Genomic DNA, 24,734 nt, shown 5'->3' on the forward strand with positions numbered 1-24,734 from the left:
TACTGTATATTTGACAAAGCTTTTGGCTATGCTCCACTTCTCAATCTTTTGGAAATGATAGCCTCCCAATATGTGAGATAATAGGAATCCACTAAATTGAATGTATATAGACTAAGAATAGGAGACACAGAGAGGTGCCTGAAGTCTCTCACTATACACAATAGCAACATTATGGAGTTTTAGATTCATGCAAATTTAAATAACACACTAGTATTTGTAGAGAAATCATCTTAGCACAGTCTCTAAAGTCTGGATGAGCACTTGACCAAATGATTTTTTAAATACAGCACTTGAAATGCAAAAAATTGAAATGTAGACAAAACATAACAAATAGGTGTTGAGTGAACTTTGACACGTCTTGAAAACAGGATATAATTGTCTGGCATCTCTTGTTATAAAATAATGAAACAGGTTATGACTATGCTTAGACAATAAAAATTGAATTCAAATCAAGGAGAGTGTTTCTACACTGAACAACCTACTAGTGTGACCTCTTTTACAGAATTATTTTTTGGTCACTACATTACAGAAGGGCTCTGTGGTTGCTCCTCTGGAGATTTCACCAAAAAAAGGACCAGATTAATTTCTTGTCTCAAAGGAATGTAATGCACATGGAAGCCAAGGGAGCTGAGTTTTTTTTCTTAAAGAACAGAAGATTGCTAGGGGATTTGATTCAAGTTTTCAAAAACCTCAAAGGTATTCATATTGTCATCGTAAGTGATTTTCTCAAGTTCAGCTAAGAAAACCGAACATAGGGTCACAGATGTAAATTAAAATGAGATGGATTTAGAACTGCCCAGGATTGTTATAAAAGTTGATGTTCTGGGATCCTTTAAGAAGTAGCAGGATGAAATTCTGGATTAATTAGCTGCTACCCAAGGGGCCAGACCGAATGGTTTCTCCCCATTTGAAACTCTTTTAAGTGAAAACCTTTCTTTAAAGCTTCCAGTTAATACCAATATTTTTATTGTGTAACTGGAATGAAACTTGCTCTCCAAAATTGTTAGATTCTGATTTTGATTGGAATAAATAATCCACATTTATAATAGAAAAAAAAACATTTAAATCACAATGAGGACAACAAAAGCCCACACAAACTGCTCATAGTCAAACAAAAACCCCCCAAATACAACCCATTTATAGTTGCTCTTTCCAAATGAAAGAAAAACCTGTAAATGGAAACATTACAGATGGTTCTTTGTTGCATCCTTTACTTTTTTACTTGCTCTATAATTAGAAATGCAAAAGAATAGTTGTCTAAGGCAAGGGCCATGTAAAAGTCTCAGTCTAAGAAGAGGATGTCACCCAGTGTCAAGTTCAACTGCCTACTAGTCACCGAGGTTGGCAGTTGAAGAGGTGATATGTGAGTTTAGAGTAAAAGTCTCATAATATAATGTTGCTTCCCAGAACTCAATATAACATTCAAGTGTTCCACAGCAGGTCATCCTTTTGGCTTAGTTGGCTTGTCTTTTGCTCCATTTGGCTGTACAAGTCAGGAGTTCAGAGGTATTTCTGAGGTGCCTCTGCGATTTCATTGGAAGTCCCAATATACATGCTATAATCTACATACAGTAGATGCCTTTCTAGTATCTGTTTGAGAATTTTCAATAAAATGCAAAACCTTTCATGTTATATTTTTATAGAATTGAATTACTTATAGGTACCTTGATACCTTTTATCACTTTCATTCAATGTTCTCAGGGACAAATCATAACAATTTAAAAATTGACTGACATTATTATATAATGAATCAGTATACTGTACACTAAAAAGAAAGAAAACGCAGTTTTAGCCTTTAGGAAGCATAGTGATAAAAGACATTTGCGTGGATGGCAGAGGATACAGAAAGGTAAATAAAACAAAATTAAATTACTTAAATAAAACTTTGTCTATACTCACACCAGAGTGCATAGGGGACATTTAAAGCTAAAATGTTATTTAGTATTATGGGGGAAGCTTTCGATTAGCTAGGAGCAAAGTAATGACTATGATTCAATAATCTGAGTATATTATTCAGAAATATGTTCAGAGCTGAATAAACCTCTGTCAATAACATAACTCAAAACATGTACTCATCTGTATATAAATGTATTGCTTCCTGCTTACAGTATATGCATATGTTGCCTTTATATCATTATTGTTTGTGCAATGTCAACAAAACATTCAATTTTCTAAAAAGCAAAATAATATACATATATTATAGTGCAGCAATTATTAGTTATGGTTGATGTAATTAAGTATTTAGACATTTCTGCTGTTTTGGAAGTTTTTTGTTTGGATGCAATCAAAAGTGTAATGAAAAGTTTAAATTAATTTGCAGTATTATAGACTATGCTGTAATGTTTTCCATGAAAGAATTGTGTAGTAGGTATACTGTATGAAGCCCAATTACCAGATGTGTGCGTCTTTATTAATTCATGAAAATATTTGACTCTGTACCAGTGTAGCTAATTGTAGACATGCTGCTGTTTTCCATTACATCAAACTAATCTGAAAAATATGAGGAAATGTATTGATCAATGAAAGACGCAAGTGATAAATCTATTTTTATCTTATCTTGTACATTAAAAAATATAATGCAAGCCTCAAAGAAGGTAAAATTGTACATTTTTATTACTTTTTTGAAAAAATATAAAATTTCATATCTTACACTACAAAAACATTTACACAACCAAAATACACATACAGTATCAGGAAGGAAACAATACAACAGAGCTATTAATTTCTATGTTTTTATAATTAAAATTGTATTTGTATGATTAAATCATGAGACTTAGGGTAAAAGATATATAATCAATGAAGAGTGAATGACTTTTACATGGTGAAAACATTTTAGTACAGTATCTTTGCAAAATATTTTTATCAATTAATACAGCTCAATGCCCCTCTTTAAGATAACACTGAAATTTGTTATCTGACTTTCTGCACATTAAGTAAAGTTATAAGAAATTAAATTACTTTTCACACAAAACAATCAAAATGATCAAATGGTAATTTAGCAGCATCTACCTCTTCTGGTTTCAGTACCTCTGTACTGAATTAGAAAAGTCAAATTCATCAAGCAGTCTGACCTTGCCTTAGATTTAGATGAGTAAAAATTAATTTCATTTGAAATTAAGCATACATCCAGAATAATGATTTGCTTAGCTAATATTCTAATTCTGCAGAATAAATGGCATTATAATTGTGTCATGGACTGAAATGTAAAAAAAGGATAACCTTAGAACAAGCAAGTTTATGCCTGAGGACTCCACACAATACATCTGTTAATTTCTTCTGTCTTTTGTTTAACTTCAGTATGACGATTCTTTATTGAGAGAGGAAATGAAAAACAGATCCTAGACTATCAAGCATTCAAAATAGATTCAAAACTTAAAAATGATAAAATGTGTTATTCTGACCCACCTATAGAAAGAATCTGTGGCACAACTTTTGGAATTCTATAAGTCTAAGTAAAAAAACACTGTGTTTATTAAGTAGTTACACAGAGTTCATACATTTTAAGATCCTCTAACAGTTACATTACAGATGGTTCTGAGTTATTATGGTTACATTTATATCTTTATGCACACTGAAAAATGTGCATGTATGTACAACAGAGCAGTTCCGCATGGATTTGATGGATTTTACAACAGTATGTCTCTAATCATTTTCCGATTATTTGATTGTAGATTTTAAGTCTCTAAAATCGTTTTTGTGTCAAATTACCTCATAGAGCTGTGGGTCCTTGATAGGTCCCTTGATACAACAACTGTGTCTCAGTATGGTAAATAGCAATATACAGTACATCATCAAAAATAAAGAGAACTAAATTGTACTTTTTTGTCAAAGAAAAGACTGCAGAGGACATCAGACACCTTTCCTATCACTTTTCCCAAACTGCATTTTTTTCTAATTAGTATTAATATTTATAAAAGTATTACATGGAAAGGAAGACTATACTGTATGTAGCTTTGTTTTCTGTGTGAAAAATTGCTGTTGTCAACATTACTTTGATTATGTTTCAAAACTCAATATCATGTTACACAAACACCACTGTAAATCCTTCCTGTTGTACTTCATTTACATTGATTCATTTGGCAGACACTTTTATCCAAAGTAACTTGACTTACAATATTTTCTTATTATCTGTTATAAAGCTGTAAATTAAACATCACGATTGGGGTGCTTAATAATTGTAATAGATTCTGAACTTAGATTATGAGGCACTCACAGTACCTTGCAAGTGTAGTCACTCTCTTCCAATGATTTCCTATTTTGTTGAATTACAACTCATATATGTATATTTTTAAAAGTAATCATTTTTAATCAAAATTGGAATGCTCAAACAGAACACTTTTATGTGTGAAGCTCATACTCGACACTTAGATGGGTAAATAAGTCACAATAACTAAAGGGAAGGTGTATCATATCACCCAGACACCCAGGCTATTTCTCCAAAACTGGTTAGTGAGACTCAAGACTTTGATAGTGCTATAGAGTTCAATAGAAGAGATGACAGAAAATGAGATATTATGAGTGAACAGTCATTTTCCTGGTCTTTCCACAAAGTTAACCTATACAGCAGAGTGACAAATCCATCTGAAGTATATCGTTCAAAGCAACACAGAGTTTCCAGCAAGTAATACACTCTCACTCTGGTCTAAAAGTAAGGTGTTAAATCTTTTGCAAGCTCCACAAAGCACACCACCCAGTCAACGACAACCCTACTGAAAAGGCACAGAGGTGGTGTCATTGGACTGCTTCTCATCAGGAGAGACTGGGAATCTTATCAAGATTCAGAGGAAAATGGATGGAGAAAGGTATAGGCAAATCTTAAAGTAAAGCCTGCTTTAGTCTGCCAAAGATCTAAAATTGGGGCACCTACACTGTGCAGTAGGAAGCACAAGACAAAAGCTTTACTGGAGTGGCTTAACTGGAGCACAGTGAGTATCTTTGAGTGACCAAATCAATGTCCTAATTTGAACAAAGATTTATTTAATGTTGCTGTCTAATTTGCAAATATTCTGGTCTGCAAAATTGGTAGAGATTTAAGCTAAAAAGACATTTAGCTGTAACTGCCACCATAGGTTCTTCCACTTAGTATTGATTCACTTAGTATTGATTGGTGGTGAATGCTAATGCCATCAACATATTTTAGTTTAGGATTTTTCTTTTCTTTCTGACATTTAACTTCTATCACTAAGAAAAGCATTAAGTGTTAAGATTGAGCATTTGTGTTTTAATTAAAAATATTCACTTTAGAAATGTGTGCACATAACTGTGTAATTTTGAAAAAATGGGACATAATTGGTGGGGGGGGGGTACAATTACTCTGTGGATAGTAAAAGTGCACTGTCTACTTTCTCAAACACAAGAATAAGACTTTTGATTGACCAGTATAATTCTTTTCTGGTGGTATTGAATTTCTTTGCTTTAAAAAGAAGTAGTGGGATAGTCGAAGAAAACTGAAATAATGGGTGTTTATTATGTGCAAGTCATCATTTTTGAAAACCAAGATAGGGACATTACAGGTGTATTTGCTCTTTTACATATTTAAGCAATTAAACTTTTAATATGTTAGAATCAATTTTAGAATCAATTTTATTTAGTAAAATGTTTGCAGGCTTCTGTAGCTACTATTCTCCAAGAGCTAATAGTAAATCTACACAGTCCTAAGGAAGCCTGTCTCAAAATGTTTGAAATTTTTGGGCTAATTTTTCTTTTGAAACAATGCTGTACTAAATTGTTCTTAGAAATAGCAGAGACTTTAATATTTTTGTTCAGCAAATATAACCAAATTTAATATGAGACACTCACCAGGAATTCGCCAATATCAGCATGTCTGATTGCTGAGTGTACAATTTCCAGTACAATTTGACCTATCAATATCATGTTTCCATATAATATTTTATTTATATCAAACAGGAACAAGCTGGATAAATATGTCAAAATAGCAATCAGAACATACACATCTGTTCACAAACTGCAAAATGATTTGTTTTTTCTCATTAAAGGGGGTGAAGAAGGTATTCTATCATCAGCTAACCATACACAATAACTTATTTCCTCTGTTCACTGATAGTTCACTGCAGTGTATAAAATAGAGACTCCTGCACCTCAAAAACAGAGAAAGAAAAAAACATTTATACCCTGCTTTATCAAACTGTACATTATATACACAGAACAAAATCAAGACGGATGGAAAAGTAAAGGAATGAATTGTCTTATTGAGAATATATTGTATTATAAAAAATAATTACACAAGAGTTTGAAAAAGCTGCACTGCCATAATACAATTGTTTTTTTTCCTGCTTTTAGAATTGGAAGAAATTAGTAAGATTAATGTGGGCATCTTAAATTGCATTTTATACATATCACTGGAATATTTAGAACTTGGAACAACACAGATTAGTTTGAATAACTTCAGCTTTTAAGTCCAAAAGACCCATAAGCCACAGGGAGAATTTGACTATTCAAGGTGACTGGAAAAAAACGTATCCGTGCTTGAATTGGGAGATCAGAAAAAAAAAAACTGCTATATACATTCAGCACAGAAACTGATGTGGTTTTGTTTTCATATTTGTTAATTTAACAGTTTTAACTTCTATGATCCATGCATCTTGATTGCTCTTCCTGAAAACTGAAATGCACAACAGAGAAGTCATTTACAAATACAAGTTGGACCGTCTGGCTGCAAATAGAATTTCTTCACATAAAAATTTCCTTCCCTTCTTAATATTCCTAAGCAATAAATACATGTTCAAATTCATAAAAAGTGCAGGGGTTAAAGGTACCATGATTCTGCCAGGAGGCTTAAACTGGTACTGTGCCATTCATCATCTGAACTCTCATTTCTTGAATGCTGCTGATGATTTTTTTCTGATGACCGGCGAGATTTACCCCAAGTCTTCTCAGGTCTCTGTCAGAGAAGTAACAGGTAAATATTAACTGAGGTCATGCCTGTGTGCATTAAACAAAACAAGCATGTATTATTAGGAAAATACTAAAATGTAGAAATAAATAATAATAAAAATAATAAAGAAAGTAATAAAGCACGTCTGACTTGTGACATTGTTAGTGGAGCTCCAAATACAGTTCCTAACAGGACAGGAGCAACATAATTGTGTTCTGATGTCCTTTTGGCAGTCAGGGATGTTGATAAATGTCTTATGTCTTCTCAAAGTTCTATACAGAATAGTTTACGTACAACATAACGACTGAGAAAATGATCTAAAAGTTCATATGTTCACTTTCACTCTGGCAAAAGCTTTTACCAACAGGTATGACATGCCAATAGGCTCCTTAAGATTACAGGGCTTTGATATTATATTTGTTATTGGATTTTGATGTTGAATAGTTATGTGATATTGTTCAAAGCAGAACAATAATGTAGTTGTTATATATTAAATAAACCAATCTTTTATACAGGTATTTACCAATGTGTAACATTTTTACGGCATAACTTTATATATGTTTTCACTTTGTAAAACCTATGTTATACACATAGGATTTCCCATTTCAAATTTTATGGGGTTTTCTATTAAGTTGTTCTAGATTTAAGATAATGGCTTGTTATGAAATAACTTAAATTAAAACTCAAAGTTCCTATTTGAGTGCATTGATTAGCTTGTAAAATGTGAGCTTAAAACTTGGTTCAGTTTTTATGGTAATCCTGTCATTTCATTTTTTCATGTCACTGTACACTTCAAGATCTATAGATAGATAATACTTTATTAATCCCATAGGGAAATAAATATATAAATTATATATATATAATATACTGTATAGTACTATATATCTATAGTACTTTTTGGTGAAAAATACATAATAAGGGAAAAAATAAAGATTATGGTTGACTTACTCCAAGGTCATCTGAGCCACAGCATCCACTGAACTGTAACCACTTTCCATGAAATGTTCTGTATATCGACCCATTTTTATGGCCTCTAACCAGTCTCCTACAGATTGGTAGACAGTGGATTCCACAGTGCCATGCTCCACTAGTAAGTTGGAAACCCTGTGTGAAAAACAAATGCTATTGAACAAATGGATGCAAAATGTAGGAAAACAAGGAAGATATGTTAGTACTTACAGTGGGACAGCAAGTTCCTTTACCATTTAGGGAGATTTTTTTACTTGCAATTTTCTTATTAATTCAACCTACTATTACACTGTAGCTCCTGAACTATGCATGAGAATAACTACACTCTTTTCCAACATGAAGAACCATTTGCCATTTGACACCATGCATGTTCTAAACTGTAGCCTACTGTACTTTGCAAGGAGAGTTTACAGGATTTTTACAAATGATGTAGTAACTGTTGGACCACAAATAGACCTGTTAGCAAGCATCAGGTCCCACTTTTACACCAAAATGTGAGTAAAACATGGCCGAATAACATGCATGACTCAATCAGAACAGCCAATTGTGTACCATCACTAAAAGTATTACATTTCCAAATGTTATCATATACTCTTTTCTCAAGCAATATATATATATATGATCCATTTGCATTAGCAGACTGTTATTGCATAATATCACCAAATTTATTAAATTTAAAATGGTTAAATAAAGTTGAATCTTTAATTTTTAGAACTAAATGTTGTAAGGTGAATAAAATAATTTATTCTTAATAACTGTGATCTTAGTGTTTCAGGATTAATTTTATTAAGAACTCATATTGATATATACAGGTGGGAATTGTGAATTAGATAAAATTCCTCCTGTCTCTCTGGTATATGCATAACTATTTTTTAATTGTAATTAAGTCTAATTTGAAGCCAGCAAGTGCTAACAACACAAGAAAATACTAAAGATGTTGATCGAAACTAATCTGCTTTGTCATTGAAAAGGTACAGTTGCACTGCCAAGATTTACATGCAATTTGAGATACTTAAGAGCATTGCTAATTTAATAGGGCATAAAATCACATAACCTAATTATACAGTAATATAGGGATAAATTATATGAAATGCAGTCAATGGGCAATCAATATGTGCTACTAATTCAATCTCAGGCAACAGGTTACACCTCATTAGCAAATTACTTCAGACAATGTACAACAAACGTTGCCTGTTTAGAACTGCTATTCACCCTGTAAAGTATCAAAACATAATACAGGCCAATTACATACAGTATCTTCAGCAAATACTGTAATTTTCCCCAGTGAAAAGAATACATTGACATATATATCAGATTTATTTCAGAAACCAATTGAAAACAATTGAAAATTGTCAAAAGACAAGGCATTAGTACCTGCCCCAGTGGTTTCGTAGAAAATTCATTATCATATAATCCAATATTACACTAATCCTATATTACTTAATGCTTATTTAAGTATGTCTAGTACTATTGCTAAGAAGGATCTACAAAACACACTTTCATTTTGTTGTCACTTATCAGACTAATAAGCAGACAGACTTTTGTAAAGGCCACTAATGAAACTATGAATTCCTAGTTACAACATCAGCAGACTTAGAGTGGAATTAAAAGTCCTGTGTTACAGGATGCTGAAACTGTATTTTTTGTATTTGAACCTGTGTGTGAGTATCGCTGATTGTTCTGAGGATTGATTCCTAATAGCCAAAAAGAATCACCACGTGATTTACTGTTACAATTAATACATTTTCCCAGTAAATTCACAAAACTCTAACTGAACTCTCATTGAACTCTCATTCCTTCAGTCTGCTCTCCTAAAATTGCAAATCTTTATTTTGACTTTACCTTTTCTAGTTCAGTTTCATTTCAATTAAGACCTGTGATGTAATGATCTCAGATATCATGTATTTCTTATCTTTATTGTTTGACATTGTTCGGGAAAACTAAAAACAAGGAGTCATTAGCTGCATGTACATCTACCATTTCAGTTTAATCTGCTGCTCAAGAAAGTTAAAATATCCCTTTATGACCCCTCCTTCCTTTATAAAACAATGTGCATCTCTGTTTTCATTATACAGTATAAGACTACATTAAACTTTAGATCTGAATTAGGTAGTCTGTAGCATAATCCTAATACTATGTGTTACGACCCCAGGTGTCTAGGGGTAAAGGGGTGTAACATTTAGGATGGGTTTGGAAGCAGGTGGGTTTCTGGTGAGGGACTTAGGAAGCGGTAAGAACCGAAGTCAAGCGAAAGGCCGATTCATTCGGAAAACCTCCAAGTTAAATATTGAAGGAATTGAGTTTTGATTGGTCGAGAAGCTAATTGATGATGACGTAATATGGCAACAATGGTGTAATGATGGACCAATGGGGGGCTGAACAACCAAAGTCGGGAAGTGTGGAACATAGCATCAAAACAAACACACACGGACCACACTGGGACGTAACACTACGACTTTTAATTTATTTTTGACAGGTCTGAATCATACAGACTACGAAAATTTTAATTAATCTTGGTTAAGTTCCTGTGCCCGACTACTGTTTTTATTTTAAACATACTGTAAAATACCTCCACCTCTTCCATCTTACCTGTCTCTCTAGAAAGCTTTGTTTCCTCTAATGGTACATTTGTCACCATAACTCTCTGTAAATCAATATTGTTTTCCCTTGCTCCTCTTTTTGACCCTGCTACCTATAAATCTCCCTTTCTTTACACCCCCCCAGCCCCCCTTCAATTTCTGTTATTATAATGCTCTACCTATATTGTAAAGACATCCTTGAGTCTTCAGTTTTCTTGTTCTTTTAACTGAATCTGAAGGTTTCCAACTTTTCAGCAGTACAATGCAAGACCACACAGTGCTAAAATCAGCATGCCATGACTTCAGGAAAATAATGGTAAGTTCCAATAGAAAGTGTGTGAGATTAGTTTGCCAATGTTGATCAATATGACAAAAAAACAACCTTTTGCCAGGTGACTCTGCAGCCAAGCTAGTACAGTGGAATATTCCACGGCAGTCTATCACAGGGTCTTTCCATCAGTGCTACCTGGATGGCATTTGTTTTTAGGGAAGTTGCATTTGATACTTTGTAATGTTTCCACTTTGAAAGTGTGACATGTTTCATACCTGAGCCTTACCATCAATGTTCCCTCTAATTTTTAATGGCCTTTGTGCACAACAATTTCAAGTTGTGCAAATGTTTTCCCCAGTGACAAAAACTCTTGTGTATGTAAAATTGTAAAACTGAAAATGTTTTATGTTAATATAGTCATTGTCATAGAAGCATAGAGATCCAAAAGGCCGGGACAGAGATTCAATGAGCCCAGTCATAGAGCATAGAGTATCAAGTATCATAATGTACACAGCCAAGTTGGGCCTCTCGCAGCTTGTCTCATGTGGTCAATTTAGCATTTTTCAATTTTTCGAATTTAATTTTATTGTGTGCAGTTCAATTTCTTATGTGCGCGGATTTCATAACCTGTGTGCACAAGCACACGCGCACATCTTAGAGGGAACATTGCTTACCATGATACTTTGATATTTATTCTTGTATTTTAAATATTTTCCTAAATAACTAGACCAGATTTACATTTCATCCATGCATCAGCAGAAGTTTCCAAATAACAGAAAAAAATAGATAAAAAAAAACCTGAACACCTATGCAGGTTTAACTTAAAAAGGAGCTGTGAAAAATGAGTCAGCTAATAGGAAATATTGCAAAATAAGTAGAAACACTTAATTTTATTCTTTAGCTATTTGCAATGCTTTCAGTATATTAAAAAAATAGTTCCTTTACCCATTGGAAGCATTTATTAAGGTTTTCAAGCTACTGGGGTTGCGGATGAGCTTGTCCAACAAGCTGACTATTTCTTCAAACTTGGGTCTGCTGTTCCTGTCTTTCTGCCAGCAATCCATCATCAACTGGTAAAGGGCAGCTGAGCAATCCATGGGCCCAGGCAAGCGATAACCTTCTTCCACAGCTTTGATCACCTGTTGGGAGATTCAGTCAAATGTGTCCATATGTTCACTGTAATCAAGCCAAACTGCAGTACAGTCAGACTGTGAATCCACTATGTCTAAAGTACAGCAAGGAGAGAAATATTTGTGATTGATAACAGATAAAAGATAAACATTGTATGTATAACTTAAATAACACTTGACATTGGCAGTCATGATTATGCAGATATTTCAGCACAATGACATGATTCACATTGTAATATGCTTTTCATAGTATATGTTCATTAAAATAAAAAGTTCAGTGTAACTATTTTAATATGTCAAATATTTAGTGTACACACAAGGCAACCATAGACATCTATTAGGCTATTAGACATCTAGGCTACTATTGAAAGTGAAGACATATACAAGATAATACTATTCAAACATTCTGCTTTTAAACAGTAATTAAAGATTCTGAGCTTATATGATAATACTTATGTGATCTTATCCAAAGATGTGCAATAAACTGCAGTATTCACAAAGTATAATAAGCTGCATTTTGAAGCTAGTAAACATATACACACCTAAGAAATAAGAGAATGGGTGCATTAGCATCTTCTGAATATGTAAAACACATAGTGACATATTTAAATAAATTGGAAAGACAGCACTAATGAGGATACTGATATGCACATGCCATTCACAAAGCCTTAATAACCATAAGGCATAGGCAACATAACAACCTACATAGTGAGGATGGAATGCAGGTGCTGAACTGAGATCCTTCTTATAAAAGCTTGCCTTTCAGAATGAATGTATTTTTTGAGTCATGGAAGCATTCCTTGCTAATAGACAAAGGAGATATTAAATTAAAAAACTGAAGAACAGTAATACCTAGAATATTATTTATTTTTAATAATAGAATAATAATAATTCCTAACATTTACAGTATACTGCACAGCTTTTCAGGTAATGGGGACTCCCCACCACCATCAATGTGCAGCACCCACCTGAATGATGCAACAGCAGCCATAGTGCACACAGTACACTCACTACACATCAGCTATCAGTGGGGAGAGGAGAGCACAGTGATTAAGCCAATTCATATATAAGAATTATTAGGAAGCCATGTTTAATGACCACAGAGAGTTGGTTTTATACAAAGGACGGCACATTTTTACAGCAGAGTCCCTGTCCCTATACTGTGGCATTAGGACCCACACAGACTGCAGGGTGAGCACCCCTTACTGGCCTCACTAGTGCCTCTTCCAGCACTAACCTTAGTTTTTCCCAGGAGGCTCACACCTGCTTAGCTTCAGTGGGTTGCCAGTTGTGAGTTGCAGGGTAATATGTCTGCTGGCTATACCAGCCCAGAATTATATTTTATAATGCTACTTTGTTAAACAGATGGGGAGATTAAAAAATAATTAATAGTGTGCAGGCTTTTATTTAACATATAACAAAGGACTCAGAGGACACCAAAGATAAAAACACCACGAACTCTATGCATGTAAAGCAAATCTGAAGGATAAACACAAAATAAAACAATAAAGAAATTCAAGTCAAACTTATGAGTATAAATTCTAAACTGTTTTTCTTAAAAACAGGGGACAAAAAAATATAATAATATCTGTTCCAATTAACAAAGTATCAGTGCTCTTGTTTTCATATTTAAACCACATACAGTAATATAGCACTTGTGATTACGCCAACAAAAATGATCTTCCAAAATAAAAAATACACCATATAAAATAACAGAATGCCTGTAATTTTCAGTAAGTCATATTAATAGTTTCATTCATATTACTAAAGACTGCTCATCCCTTTCTGATTTTGACTTTTTTTTTTACATGCTGTACAGTAGCATCTTCCTTAATCTCTGCTGAAACCCTCAAATTAGACTGTTTTAAATGCCTGTGATTACAAATCAAGCAAGCAAATTGCAAGGCTTCTTCGGCTATAAACTCTTAGCAATATTTATACTGCAGCAAACCACTCAAGTGGGCTTATGATCCCATCACAGACAAAAGCACAAATACACAGGCAAAGACAAGAGCTACACAGGAATGAAGCCTGATGGCAAATCTGGGGAAAAAGGGCCCTGTGGCTCATACACCAAAGAGATCTGTGAAATCCTTATGAAGGTGTTAAATAAAACATCAAATAACTTCCCTCAAGAGTACAAGAAAGGATTAATGATGCAGCAGAATTAATGATCTAAAACTAGGATGAAGCCATCATGCACGCACAAAAAACAAGGTCAGCCTATCTGAAACAATCATGACTGGAATCTTCTCCTCCTTTTGGGATAAATTAAAAAAAATAAAATGGTGTTTCTCACAATGATTTTATCCTGTCAGTCCTGTTCTGAATACACCATCTTGGACAGAGCAGTTCTGTGCCAGAATGCAGTGATTTTGTGCACTGCATAAATCACATGAAGTACTAGTATATAGTTTGTTACCATTGTTTAATAAACATTTCTCACCAGTGTCAAGCATCAGCCTATAAATAAGCAACACAAGGAAAATACCCAAATGGAGTTTGTTTCTTACAAAATACTGGTCAAAAAGTACTAAAATAATATTCATATTCCATATATTCCAGGGCTACTCAAATATTCTGGCAAGTAAACCTTACCAATTAACAAAAATGACAAAATACCATAGCTCATAAAGATTATTAATGAATATTAAAATAAATATTAAATATATGAACAGGCAACGGGAAAGAAATGCATTTCGATAGCTTCTTTTAGAGCAGATTTTCTGTCTACTTGGTTACTTGATATTGAAGCATCCCTACAACATTCGTAAAACATATTTATCACAAGGATTAACACCTCTACACTTATGACCAGTGAAATGTCAGGGCACATGTAGGACTGTTACCCTGGGGTTCTGGCTAAATTTCCTCCTGCCCTTCAGAATCATGGCCTACTAATACAATTTATATATAAATTGGCTTCATTACTCTGTTTTCGTCCTCACTGATGTGTTATGAGCACATCCTGGCACACTTTGGTTGCTGTCATATCATCCAGGTGGGTGCTGCACATTGGTGGTAGCAGAGTGGAGTCCCAATTAGCTGTGAAGCGCTTTGTTTAAGGTCCAGAAAAGCACTATAAGTCATTATTACTATAAGTGGAAACTTCATGTAAATGTGTTTAAAATTGAGATCAGGAGGGCTGTGGGAATATGGAACAACCTACCCAGTCATACTGGTGAAGCTGAAACCCCGGTTTCTCTCAAGAAACATCTGAATGAGATCATTGGAGTTGTATGGAGTTATTTATTGGTGTACCATAAGATGCTTATTTACTCAATTAATTCAATTAATTGCCAATTAGGGTACATTCTTCAATCATTTGTAATTTTTCTTTAGTATTACACTGTCACTTTTAAGATTGCTGTTTATTCTGATTGGGTTTCTAGAATATTAGTGAGAATATTAAATATAAACTATTTAATATAATATGACATTGCTAAATGATTACTGTTACTTTTTCATTATCGTGCTGACACAAAAAAAAAGACTGAACAGAAAATAAAGAGTTTTATGTTACAGGAATTTGGGAGAAACTAATACCTTAAAGATTTTTGTTTCATTAACAAAGTAGAATAATCATAAGGAGACTTAAATCAGTGGGTTAGCATTATTCAACAAAATATAGAAAGAGATATTATTTTAAAAGCTGGGATACCCACAGCATAATGTAGAGAATTACTCTGGGCAAATACATTTCCAGTTCTAGGCAGATTTTCCAGACTTGAGAGGAATATGTTTTTTGAGCAATGTTTAGAGCTCTGCTATGGTTCAATACACAGCTAACCCACATCTGCGGTTCTGGCTACTGTCCAAGACCAAATTTACATTCTCAAAAAATCACACATGCACACGCCCCTCCACTCACATGCAAAGAACAAGTGACTGACCCAGCAGGGGTTCTTGGTCAACAGTGAATAAGGTTATCTATTCCAAGTGATGTGGCTCTTATAGCAGCATCAGAAGTCCCCAATGGGCATGTTCAATAAAGTCAATGAGCAAAACAATAACCCCTGTTGCTCACCCCAGCAATTTATTTATAGTACATTTCTGTTCTCATTTTTAATGCACGAAACACACTTTGAAACTACAAAAGGACATTAAGTCAACAAAATACATATAAAAACATACTGCCAAATCACATAAGAACAGAATAAGCTAGAACATATAGGGTCTACAATACTAAAGCCAAAAAATAGCAAAAGAAGGGAAATAGATTAAAATAGAGGAAGAGGGGAGTCAATCTATTCAGGGTCAGAAAAAATAATAATAAATAATTGGGCAGGCATACATGACATTCAAATTAAAATAATTTATAAATGGCAACAAAATGTCCTGTAATGTCGACCTTTGATTAGTTATAGACATCACAGATTTCTCAAGTAAAAAAAAAACTCGATGTCCATTGTGAGAGTGAAATCTTTTTATCCTTCCAGTTTAATAAGATAATCTTTTAGCTATGGTTATGACAGTAAAATTTGGACACGCATTTAGAGGTTTTGAATTTACAGAAGTCTCCAATAAGACATGATGCAGGGTCAAGTGGGATGTACTGTAATTAAGACCAAATTGAAAAATAGAATTGCATTTCCAGAAAGCATATAGGTGATTGTCAGGTACTAATTCGCTACAGTGTTGACATATTTCAGTGTCAACAAGTCCTATAAGAAAAAGTTTTCTTTGAGTGAAATGTGTGGTGTAAAACTTACAAAAACGCTTTATTTTTGAGTTAATCAAGCATTTAAATATGTTAACGCATGAAGTCCAGAATTCTACGGAAGTATCTGAGGAAAAATCACAAGCCCAACTCCTAGGTAGATGTATTACAATGTCTAATGCAGCCAAGACATATTTTTGACATGTGCCCATTTCGTGACAAATCAAATGCATCAATTATATATATATTTAATAGAAATATATCAGTTTACTTTGAACAATAAGGTAATACTGACAATAAAGTAATGTTTTGTTTTAATGACTTGATATAACTGCTCTTTGTGAAAAGGAATAAAGTTAAGCTAAGCAAAGTTTACAAGCTGTATAACACCTCTTGAATTGCAAATAGGGAAATATACAGTATATAAGGTTTCTTATTAATCGTAAATTAAGGGTTATCGGAAAAAGCAAGGAGAATAAAATCTGTTGTGTGTAAATTTGATGGATTGTACTGTAAACCTTGCTTCAGTTGTGGATTAGATACATGGATTTTTTAAACAATCTAATTTTTTAGTAGAATTGCCAAGAAGACAAAGAGGTTAGTTGAACTGGGCTATTAGACTATTCTAATTCCAACAAACAGGGTGTATCCAATTGATTCTGGCTAAACCATTTGAGTAAAAAGTGGAAATTGACAGAAATTGCATAAAGGAGGTTTGTCCTAACAGGCCATTTTGTTTTTTATCCTTTTGGGAAGCACAGAAAGTGTATAATTAACCTGAGGAAATATGCTCATTTTTATTGCAGCAATACAACTCATAAGGGAGATACAATATTGCAATATTACAGAATCAAGAAAAGGTTCAAATGTGCCACATCACACAGATTAGGGGAGCTTTTTAAATCAGGTATCTAAAACTAGAAGTGTTCCACATAAATGATAGTGAGTTGGCTAGAGAACTCTACTTGAACCTGTTCAATGGTACTGTATAATTTCCAATTTGCACCAGTTACCTTTATGTCCTGAAATGTTACCAAGAGCATTTATGAGTGTAAGAGATGCAGGGAGAAATTCAAGGACTCTGTAGATAGAGTAGAGTATCATATGCATACATATTAATCTTATATTGCATAGATCCTACAGAGTTACTGATAATGGAGTCAGATTGTCTGATTACTAAAGTTAATGGTTCAATAAAAATAGCAAATAACAGAGGAAAGAGAGACAATCCTGTGTGATTCTGCAGCAGAGTGTGAAAGGACTGGAAATGTTGCCATTAGTAATGACTAAGGCTTTAGGAGAGTTTTATACAGTTTGAATCCCATGGATAAAGCCAGGCTCAAATCCCTTTGTGCCACATTTCTAAAAAAGAAAACACAGACTGACTCTATCAAAAGCCTTCTCTGCATCTAGCAAGACCACATCAGTAGGGGAGGCCAGTTGTTTGGAGTGACAGATCAAATTAATTAAGGGTCTAGTAGACATGTTGACAAGTTGAAGCTTGTCTTCCTTTGAGGAAGCCAGTTTGATCTGAATGAATTAATTTTTGAATCTCTCAATCGAATCTGTTAGCCAAGACAATACAAATCAATTTAAGATCCACATTTAGCACGCTTAATTGATGGTAACTTAAGCAAAGGAATATCTTTTTTTAATAATGAAAGAAACTAAAGCTATATTCAGATGTTTAGGGAGTGTAATTCTAGTGGCAACAAAAATTAGATTAAGGCTGGTAATAAGGCTGGAAATAGAGACACCAAAAAAGTTTTCAAAATTCTACAGGAAAACCATCCATCCCAGGTGATTTCCCATTAGGCATTGTATTATATACTTCATCCAGTAAGAAAGATTAATATTTTTTTATGAAATGACTGTATATCTGAGTCATTAGACACATGATCTGAACTATAAACATTAGAGTAAAACTGTATGAAAGCTGAATTAATCTCATTTTGGTTAGTGATAGGAGTTCCAATCTCTTTAGTTAAGAAGCGAAGAACGTTATTTTCCACATTTCTCTTCAATTGTTTGGCCAGCATTCTGCCCGATATTTCATCCCATTCAAACTGCATAGAATGGGTTATTCTACTATATAAGTACAAAATAAGTTTCTTCAGTTAGTTTAGCACTCACTTTGTATCCGATTCTCAAAAAATAGTATAGTTTTCCTTTAAAGGAAAATTAAAGTTCAAAGCGAATTGCAGGCTTTTTTCTTATTGAGCACAGTTGCTCTCAATGAAAATTCAGTGTATATAGGGTTTTGTAAAAATGGAGTACAGTTGCTGCCTCAGACCAAGTGGTTTAGGTCAAAACTGGGGGAGTTGACTAAAACATACAGGAAACTAAACAGTATGCAGGAAAGAAGAAGCATTCCTTTGATGAGTGTAATGTCAGGAAGTGTTAATTAGGTTTGGGAGAAAAGTGTAATTAGACCTCCAAAAAAGAAATAGATATGAAATTTCTTTCCATCTGTTACACACCTGTTTACACACCTTTTTATATTCTGATTTTATCTTTTGATTGCAAAAAGGAGCAACACCTCAGGACAACGTGATTGCCCTACCATTATCCACAAAAACAATGTTTATTCAAAACAAGAGACTGCAGTACATTTAAAGCTGACAAGAATACCAATGACAGCACATACAGAACCAATTGCTCCAAAAAACAAACAAGCAAACAAACAATCAAGATAAAAAATACTCACATCTTGGTTACTCATTTCCCAGTAAGGTCTTTCCCCATAGGACATCACTTCCCACATGACAATCCCATAGCTCCACACATCACTGGCAGAAGTGAACTTCCGAAATGCAATGGCCTCTGGAGCTGTCCATCTGATTGGAATCTTGCCCCCCTTTTTAATAATAATAAAATTAGATTCATTCCAAACCACTACTGTACTGCTGAAGAGATATTTTTTTAACGTCTGCTTGCAGCAATGAGAAAGAGATGTAGAAATTTCAAATAAACACAACTGACAGGAGGCACCCTGTCACAAGGAAGAGAAACCTGCAAGTACTAGCAGGCACACTGCTAATTGGATGTCCTCGAGGTTTGCCTTTCAAAAACTGACGGAGCTCTGTATTGCCTCCAGAATCCACATCTTAATTTGCAGGTTTGGAAGCGATGGCAGGCAGATAACACAAATACAGTACAGTGGGTCTCTTTAAATTGTGTATACAGCAGCAAACAAGTATTGAACAAACCACATTCACAGTTAATGCCAGCAGTCTAATTATTCAGTCTTATAATGAACTTCCTCGACTGATTTTCTGAATAATTACGTTAATATCAGTCACACTTTCCCCAATCCAATTCAAATGTCAAAAAATAATTTAAATCAAATAAAAATTGCATGTGAACAGAACTGCTCAAGAGCAGTGTCAATTTGCAGTATTTTCCAGCTTTATGAAATACACAATATACAACAGTATCTAAACAAATATTCTGTCCAGCTGTTATGGGAAAAAGAAATAATTCTAAAGAAAGACAAAGAATCATAGAAAAGTGGAGTACAACAGGAAAAGGAGGTTAGGACATGTTCTATAATAATGGTGACTTAAAAATGAAAAAAGATTCAACCTAATTTTAACCACAGTCATATTTTTTACGGACATACCCTTGTTGTGTAGGCTGCTTCTGGATCGTCCTCTAAGACACGAGACAGGCCAAAATCTGAGACTTTACACACAAGGTTACTGTTGACCAGAATGTTTCTTGCAGCAAGGTCTCTGTGCACATAGCCCATGTCAGACAGGTATCTCATCCCTGATGCAATCCCTCTCAGCATCCCCACCAGCTGAATGACTGTAAACTGTCCATCATTCTTCTGCCGGCAAATACAAAAAAAAATGTTACAAAAATGTACTTTATAAAAATAAGAAACATTTTTATCATCACAAATACACTTCAATATTCGGTATCAAATATTCCTATTTTTGCTCCAAATCTATTGTACACCCGTACACATACAGCACAGTGCACATGTAGGTGTATAGGTATATGACAGGGTAGCAAAGCGATTCAGCGGGTTATGAGCAGGGTACTAATAACACCAGGATCTAGGATTTGACACCAATCAGCTACTCTAAGATGTGGTTCTTGCTTTTTTCCATCTGGTGAAATACGCTAAGAACTTCATATCAGCTGCAAGGTCAGTGTCTGTGACCTTGGACTGTTGAACAATCAGTTTGCCTTCTCTTTTATTTGACAGTAGTTTGGTCACTTTTGTCTGCGTAGCTCCTTAACTTTTTCAGTATCTACTGCTTTTAACATATACTATATCACACAATATACATGAATATACAGTACATGTAAAAAAACATTTATATACTGTATATATACAAACCTAATGAAAAAATGTTAATTCTATAATCCAGAGTCATTTATAAAATAAGTAAAGACATTTACCAAATAGAGTTCATTAACATCCAGCCTCAGTTTATCAGGATATGATTAGCATTAATAATATAATGAAAATATTACCTTCAAAAAGGTATCAAGAGATCCATTTTCCATGTATTCGGTTACAATCATTACAGGTTTGCCTGAGGGGAAAACGAAATAAAGGTTATAAATACACAAAGTGTACTGTATGAGTTCCAAATATAAAATTACTTACATAAAATGAACAACTATGAAAAAGCTAATGTGTATTAATTACAATACATGTTTAAAAGATGACACAAACCCCAGTGGAAACCTTAAAATATCACTATACTCAAACAGTGAAGGATAGTAGTATCCTATCCAGGTCTTGGCAGGGATTGCAGAACACTTATCCAAGAACGGGACTATTTTTAAAACATATGTTGTGTCTGATTTCTGATATTTACAGGCATTTTCAAATGATATGCTATAGTGTACAGTATCTTGAAACATAGTTACAAATGTGTAAATGTATTTTAGAAAAATCAATTTTTATAGGTGCTGGCACTTTTGTTGTCTTAGGTCTAATATACTTTATACACATTCATACCCATCCCTTACCAAGAATAAGTGTTTTTTTGATAATGAAAGGATCAAGACCATTATCCAAATATGTAAACCTTTCTACAAGTGAAACTATGCTAACAGAATTAGCCACAAAATATGTGAGTTATTTAACAAAAAGGATCTTAATATGCTATGCTCAAAATGTTTAATAACAATTATACAGTGAACGTTTAAAATATTTTTTACAGTATTGTGATTATCTGAATTGGACTATTTAACACTAACAACACAGATCAGTGATTGTGAGTATTCATGCCCATAGGATAGTGTGCCTTACATTTTTTACCTGTTATGGATTTAAATAAGTACATTTGGTTCACATCCTAAGAGCGCAATTATCACCCCATGCTTGAGCAAATGTTAATACGGATATACAGTGCACTCACAGAACACTTACAAAGTGTATTAATAACTCATTTTCCACTAGCTTGCTTGTGTGATAAGAAATTAATTAACACAGGAACCTCCTAAGATTTGTTTTTACATTTCCATGTTAATTTTATAAAGACCTTTGTAATTGATTATCTCTGTAGAAGAATAGTGACCAAAGAAACACTACAAAATGCATTACACAATCAACTATTTCACTAGTTACATCAAAGCAGAGTACTCTAAAAAAATGAATTCAATATGCTCAATACACATCAATAATATAATAACGGACCATAATAAATAACAAATTAAATAATAAACATTAAGAGATTAACAAGGATTAAATATTAAAATATTAAAGGATCCTTGGGGATGATATTTCTTTAGATTACTATATTAAAGAAACACAAAAATATTTAAAAAGATTAATTAATAGATTTACTTTAAAAAACAACTAACATAACTATAACACTAAATAGAAAATTAGAAGAGAATCCCCAGCTGAGTTTGAGACACGTTATGGGAAAGTCAAGCCTCCAAACACATTTTACTGAGGACAATAAGACTAAGACCAAAAAATGAAAGAATGCATATTTGATATATTATATTAAGGAGGTATTAAACAAAAAATACTGTGTGAGAATGGTAAAATGTTATATGATGAGATCCTCTGGTTTGGTCTGTAAAGCACCAGAGTATTTGTGTATGCCCTTTATCTATTATAACCCTAATCTACTCCACTTCTCCCAGAATGTGGTGATGCTGCTTGAAGGACTTTTTCATTCTACCCATCTACAGTAGTTCACTAAATGCCTGTCTAATTGGACTGAGGCCAACAAACTAGCCAGATGATCAAATCAACCCGAGTAACCTGTTGTTTTTCTTTAAAGTAATTAAGTTTACTCAGCTGTAAATGCCTTGAGTATATGCACATAAGATGAAGCAATTGGGTAAGACAACTTTTCAGTAAAATGACAGCTTCGTTAACAGTTAAAACATTTTGAGTGCGTTTATATTATTTTAACTTATAAAAAATCTTTGTTACTTAATCATATCATTTTTTTTCTCAATTCCAATTTAGAAATACAAAAATAACTCCAAATGTCTGCAGTGCACAGTGAAACAAAAATCTTAAATTGTGCAATGGGTTTGAAATGATGCTCCGCATTAGAGAATTCAGGATTTTCACACTAATTTACTTACTTTTGGTCACGACCCCTTCCAAGTGGATGATGTTAGGATGATCAAATTGTCCCATGATGCTGGCTTCTCCTAAAAACTCTCTCCGCTGTTTTTCAGTATAGCCAGCTTTAAGAGTTTTGATAGCTACTGGAATCTCTCTTTTACCTGGGAGCTTCAGACGTCCACTACACACTTCTCCAAATTCACCTGGAAAGACAGATAAAAAACAATATCCTCTATCGAACAAAACACTTCAAAACAACTGAACATATGTTAACATATTAGTCAAAATATTGATTACTGTTTGCCTACCTGCTCCTATTACTCTTTCAATAGTAATACATGATGCATCAATCTCCTTTGCAAACTCGTGAACAGCTTGGTTTGGATCTTCATAAGTGTGAGGGTCAATATATGTACGCACTCCAGGCAATTTTACTGCATAAAAAGAATACATTTAAAACAGTTTAAATCATTTGTTGTCTATCTAAAAAGGTTCAGTTCAACACACAGCAAAATATAATACAAGTTCTTTTACAGAACTTTAATTGTAATTAGAACTATTATGTTAAGGAACACATACAGTTATAAGGATACAAACATAAATGGATAACTATCAACTTTTTTAAATCTGGACTTTCACAAGCGCCTGAACTAAAATCAAATCCAATCACTGATAAAATGAAAATGTACAGTTCTCTATGATCAAATACAATTGAAACTGGAGAACAGTACAAATACACAAATAGTGTGAATAAATACTGATTAGATAATGCAAAATTCCATACTGAAATATTTTGGAAATAATTCAGTCTTTGATACTGTAGAGAATGAAGTCATGTTCTAGGAACCTGATGAAATATTATTTCAAAAATTAGTTCTATGCTATTGTGAGGGGTCTGTTACCAACAAAATTATATTAAACTGCACAATTCAGCTTCTGCAAATGTGTGGATTAACCTGTCAACAAATGGAATATTTCACCAAAAAAATTCTGTTAACAATGTAAACACCAACTTAACTTCATATTCTGTATAATGCCAAATTGTACATATGACACATTCATGTCTTTATCCATGAACTGTAGTAGACAACTAATAAAAAATACATCTTTTCCACATTGCTTCAAATCTTGTGTCTGTTTCTTGAAGGATCAATATAGTTTTTCTGTTCAGTGCATGACATTTAGCTTAATTGTGCCGCCTGGGTGGATGTAAACAGATCAATACTTCTATATTGAGTACATTTTCTTGCTGAAAATCTATTGATATTGTACCTCATCTCCACAAATCACACAAGTAAAAGCTTTATTAACCTATAGGTAGGAGGAAAACAATTATAAGCAAACCCGTAACTCTGCACTGTTAGATATTTCAACTGCAGTATAGCTAATCTATGCTGGTAGTTAAATGTTCTTAACCTTAAAATGCTCACATTAACATATTGGAAAAAAAACGTACAATCCTCATATATTTAAATATCTGAAAACACCAGAGGCATATTTCTATATCTATCTTTTTAGTTAATGTTAAACTTTAAACAATCTGATAAACTACAATATTCTCAATTCAATGCATTTCATTCATAATGCCTCAACAATTAATTAAATGCAGCATTGTTGTAATACTCACTGCACTGTAGTTTGTACAGGAACTGTGTAACTTAGTCTAAAGTGTCT

At 33.5% G+C, this 24,734-nt stretch overlaps 1 protein-coding gene across 2 annotated transcripts in view; it reads right to left on the minus strand.

The window, feature by feature from the left end:
* Positions 1 to 2,659: 2,659 nt before the first annotated feature.
* LOC102685913 (ephrin type-A receptor 5) overlaps positions 2,660 to 24,734 on the minus strand; it is a 134,758-nt gene continuing 112,683 nt past the window's right edge. For both annotated transcript variants that reach the window (XM_015363896.2, XM_015363889.2), the window contains exons 10-17: positions 23,369 to 23,494; positions 23,078 to 23,263; positions 20,993 to 21,054; positions 20,127 to 20,336; positions 19,212 to 19,361; positions 11,660 to 11,853; positions 7,844 to 7,999; positions 2,660 to 6,901 (exon numbers count right to left, since the gene is read on the minus strand). In XM_015363896.2, the coding sequence (XP_015219382.1) occupies positions 6,796 to 6,901; positions 7,844 to 7,999; positions 11,660 to 11,853; positions 19,212 to 19,361; positions 20,127 to 20,336; positions 20,993 to 21,054; positions 23,078 to 23,263; positions 23,369 to 23,494 (1,190 nt within the window). In that variant the 3' untranslated portion in view covers positions 2,660 to 6,795. The remainder of the gene's footprint in view (positions 6,902 to 7,843; positions 8,000 to 11,659; positions 11,854 to 19,211; positions 19,362 to 20,126; positions 20,337 to 20,992; positions 21,055 to 23,077; positions 23,264 to 23,368; positions 23,495 to 24,734) is intronic.

Source organism: Lepisosteus oculatus, chromosome 3, assembly GCF_040954835.1.
Source record: "Lepisosteus oculatus isolate fLepOcu1 chromosome 3, fLepOcu1.hap2, whole genome shotgun sequence".
Lineage (NCBI taxonomy): Eukaryota > Metazoa > Chordata > Actinopteri > Semionotiformes > Lepisosteidae > Lepisosteus > Lepisosteus oculatus.